Genomic DNA, 4,780 nt, shown 5'->3' with positions numbered 1-4,780 from the left:
TTAACGTTTTAACAATGATGAGAGTTATTGTGAACACGTTTAATAAAGTTTGACTGACTGACTGACTGTTTTGTTTCGCTTATAAGCCTTATAGTCCGGTGCGCTTTATATATGAAAAAAGATTGAAAATAGACCATTCATTGACAGTGCGCTTTATAATCCAGTGCGCCCTATAGTGCGAAAAAAATTACGGTAATACAGGGTAGGGAGTAAAGGTAGAATATCTATCAACTAACAATATATGTATTTTTACCCTTTGTGCAACAGCATTTAATTCAGGATAAGCAGAAATCCAAAACAGTAAAAGTCTCTACAGTATGAGCACAAATGAATTCCCAAATATTGCATCTGCCACCATTCATCTTTGGACCCTCATTCTTGACTCAGCGGTAGAAGATCATAACAGCAGCTTCAGTAATATCTTTGGATGCACTCCACCCCCGATGTGTCCCATACCCATTCCAGTCAAAGCTTGTGAAGTCACCACACTGGCGAGGATCACCTTCAGGGAAGTTGCCCCCACCACCAATGCAATGCTGTCAAAAAAAGACATGAAATGCACACATTTGATAATGTTATACATTCTAGACATGCACTAGACTGAAACTACACATCATGAAGTAAAATGTGTATTACAGATGTTGAGGGTAATACAGCCTGCAAAAAACAGCAATGTAGAATCAGCTGTCAATGTGTTTCAGCACCAGAACTATACTGGATTTTTCCTGGATGTGGACCTCACATCATTAAGTGTTTTAGTGTCTTGTCTGGTATTATTACGGACTTAGACAAATCAAATGAGATAATGAAGATCAGTTTTAAAAATTAAGCCTGTTCGTATGAATAAAATAATCGGTCCATATGGTTTAGCAGACAGATAACAGTGTTTTCTGTGATAATTCATTCCCATATCGACCCAACTCAAATATACAAAAGCTCCTCCATAGTTACATTACAATTTAGTACATTTCTTTGGAAAACCGCTTTGCAATATTCTGATAAAGTGACAAATTAAAAATCAATATTCACAAGGATATTATCACGATTTAGAAATTACATTTTTACATTTATTTTTTAAGTGTATAATGTGTAGTTATTTAGTGATATCTAGTGGTGAGGTTCTAAATTGCAACAAGCTGAATACCCTTCCCTTTACAAGCGTGTGCTAGTCCCTATGGTTGCAGGGAAATGCCATAAAAACACGATTATCCAGATATTATTGACATTGTGTTGAGGTCATTCTTACGTGTTCAGTGTGGCACCCAGTGGGTCTGACTCCAGAACACATGGCCATGGCTGCTCTCTCAGTGTTGAACACTCTGAAGGTGACGAAGCCAGGAATGAATTCGTCTGTGAAAGTAAAACAAATAAACAACTCAATCCAACGTGTCAATGTTTAGTCAAGTATTTTCTATCGTTACATGGGTACGTGAGATTTATATTTCCTTTGGAGGATTTGTTGGAGGAATATTAGAAGTAGTAATTAGTATAAGTAAGCGTAGTTTGTCATTGTGTATTTTAATTGCTTGCTATAACAAAATGCTTTAGATTATCATACTTCTAGACTGTGGGCTGTAGAGGTTTTTAGTGGTCTCAGCATTTCCATAGTCATACACCACAGGAATAGATGGTCCATTGTTGGTGTTGCACACTCCAGCATTATACCTCACTGGGTAGCGCTAAAAGTCATACAGGATTAAAGACACTTTAAGTTAAATACTTGTGTGTGACTAATTGTGTGTCTGTAATCATCTTTGATGTTCCATGTACCTTGAAAAGCTGGTATAGGTTTCCTCCATGGGATGTAAGAAACCCTGTCTTTGTGTGGTATCGTAGGATGGAAGCAGTGGTCCAGTGTTTTAGTGGAACGTTGTTACGTACATGCCAGACAGACACATCTTCGCCGACAATATCATAATAGCCAGGATTCTGTGGAAGAGAATTGAGGACATCATATTCAATCTCCCATGTGAAGGATTCTGTCCAATCAAGGTATATTTACATATTTTTGAATATAATCTCATTAACTCTTAGATATAATCAGTCATTACTTATGTTGTTATTCCCCTCACTCAGTTGCTCGTTAAGCTTGATGTACTGCAAGTTAATAAGATTTTACCTTGTTACAGCACCCTAGTTTTGTTCCTCATGGTCAAATTAGCCAGAAACTGTTGAGAAATGTCATGCCGCTCATACTTCATACTCAACCTATGGGCTGCTACTGGAGTATTATTATGTTGTCATTCCCCTCACTCAGTTCCTCGTTGAGCTTGATGTACTGAAAGTTAATAAGATTTTACCTTGTAGTCATCAGAGGTTGCACCTTCTGGAGTCCCGAAGGTGGCTGTGTTGGCCCATGTCCCCTCTCCATCAGGGCGGTTGGGATTGCTTCCCTGCTCGCTTGACCACCGGTCCCCCACAGTGCATTTCCCATACATGTTGTTCTCATGCACACTGGCTACCAGTGTCCATCCACCACCAGCTGTGGTCATGTCACAGTAGGTCTGGTACACTACCCCATTGGAAGTGGTGAGGTAATACAGACCATCTGAAATTAAATCATGCATGATCAATGACAAAAATGGATTGGATACATATCTAGTTTAGATATCACTTGTAGTCAAACCAGTTCTAAAAGGGTCAATTAAATGTAAATTGTCAGAACAAAAGGGTTCACCTCCATGAGCACCATATTTCTGTTGAATTTCTCTGCAGCTACGTCCAGCAAAACTTAACCTGCCCAGCATTTTCAAAAGGTTGTCCATTTTCTCCTTGTTGCCATTGAGAATATTGAAAAGACGAGTGTCGAGAGCATTAGAAGCACCTTAAAGATATATAAAGAAATATAAACCTTTCAAAAATGGTTTGATTAACATTGTCAATCAGTCACTTCATTGTATGACCACTCAAGACTTTATATATAAATATACTAGTTCTGTCTAGGGAGATATATGTGGCTCTCTTCCATGAAGCTTTAATTGGTGAAGAACCCAGCCAAAAGTTGTTGTATGCAGAGTTTCTCCAATACCAGCTGCTGAAGCTTAAAACTTCTTCAGAGTAGTCATAGGTGTCTTGGTGGCCTCTCTTACTATTCTCCTTCTTGCATGGTCACTCAGTTTGTAAGGACGGCCTGATCTAGGCAGATTTATACATTCCTTCCATTTCTTGATGATGGATTGAACAGAATTTCTGGGGACGTTAAGTGCCTTGGACATTTTTTTGTATCCTTCCCCTGACCTATACTTTTCAATAACCTTTTCTCTGAGTTTCTTAGAGTGATCTTTGGTCTTCATGGCGTAACAGTAGCCAGGAATACTGATTACTGAATACTGACCAGTGAATGGACCTTCCAGACACAGGTGTCGTTATACTACAATCACTTGAGACACATTCACTGCACACTGATCCCCATTTCACTAATTGTGAGACTTCTAGCACCAATTGGCTGGACCTCTGTTTAATTAGGTCAGTCTATTTAAAGGGGGTGAATACTTATGCAATTACTTATTGTCATTACATATGTTTTATTTAATTTACATAACTGTGTAGAAATCTGTTTTCACTTTGACATTAAAGAGGGCTATTTTATGAATGTTTTTGTCCAAAAAGCCAACTTATATTGACCATGACTGATTTATAAAAGCAATAAAAGGGTAAAACATCCAAGGGGGTGAATACTTATGCAAGGCACTGTACATGCATGTGTTTGAATGCACTGTTGTTGATGAAGCATAGCTGAGAATATTTCATCCTATGCCATACTTTGTATTTCAAAACAGTACTTGGTTTCAGAATACAGTGGGGTACTAACTTGTAAACAGAAACAAGGTGCTAAGCATAAATAACTCCATGAATGAATGCAGACAGGCGTTTGACATTGTGTGTGTGTGTGTGTGTGTGTGTGTGTGTTTATCAACACCTGCAAAAAGATTTTGGACACAGCTTTTATGTTGGAGAGTGCACTAAACTGGAGCATAAAAGCACAGCAACTGAAATAAACATGGCAAGACCTTAATCAGCAAGCTGGGTCTGTCATTTGCACCAATAGACCCAGTGAACACGACAGGCCCACCTTCAATTAAATCATTCTTGTTTCTTTGAATTCATTGGACCTCATTCTCGAACATTTTCTCAATCTGCCTAGCAACCCGTGACCAAGTAAAAATGAATCATACATATCGTACTCAGACCAATCTACGCCACTTACATTACTGCTCGTTAGATATCGCTATTTTTCTACTGTTTTGGAACCAGCCTCCGTGTTTCAAGTGTGTGCATTGAAATGTGTTCTTGAACCACCAAAGTGTCGGTAGCTGTGAACTGATTCTTAAATTGAACACACGTTCTCGTGAACCTGATTTTTTCATACAGGAACGCCCCGCCAGCTCCTTAAAAGGGCATGCAACTGAAAAGACTTGTGCACAATCCACAGGCAACTTGAAAAATCTAAATCATGTCAAAGCGGAAAGCGAGAACCGGTGAGTAAACGCAGACCGGTGCAGAGGTGTAGGTACTGTTGCAGAATGGAGATGTGTCCATTCTATTCTACTATGGCTATATCCACGCAATTGAGTTTAGCGCTTATTTATTTATTCACTGCCATTTGCAGTGTTAGCGTAGTACTTTTATTTATTGAAGGACACTACGATGCATCTGTCTCAGAATCATGACTATAAATGTGTAACAAAATTGTTAATGATATAGTTATTTAAATCCAAGGATGTCTGTAGATTTGATGTGAACGTAATCACCAACGATTTCTCACAAATTCAGGCCTTCT

General features: G+C 38.7%; 1 protein-coding gene across 1 annotated transcript; it reads right to left on the bottom strand.

Annotated features, from left to right (window-relative positions):
* Window positions 1-383: 383 nt before the first annotated feature.
* On the bottom strand, window positions 384-2,567 carry LOC308371073 (intelectin-like; the record flags this gene model as incomplete). Its single annotated transcript, XM_080845862.1, has 5 exons — window positions 384-536; window positions 1,247-1,350; window positions 1,559-1,679; window positions 1,771-1,929; window positions 2,301-2,567. The coding sequence occupies 5 exons, from the start codon at window positions 2,565-2,567 to the stop codon at window positions 384-386; spliced, it is 804 nt and encodes a 267-aa protein (XP_080701988.1).
* Window positions 2,568-4,780: the final 2,213 nt, after the last annotated feature.

This window comes from Sprattus sprattus, assembly GCF_963457725.1.
Source record: "Sprattus sprattus genome assembly, chromosome: 1".
In the NCBI taxonomy this organism is placed as follows: domain Eukaryota; kingdom Metazoa; phylum Chordata; class Actinopteri; order Clupeiformes; family Clupeidae; genus Sprattus; species Sprattus sprattus.
This window is presented reverse-complemented; position numbering and strand designations above follow the sequence as displayed.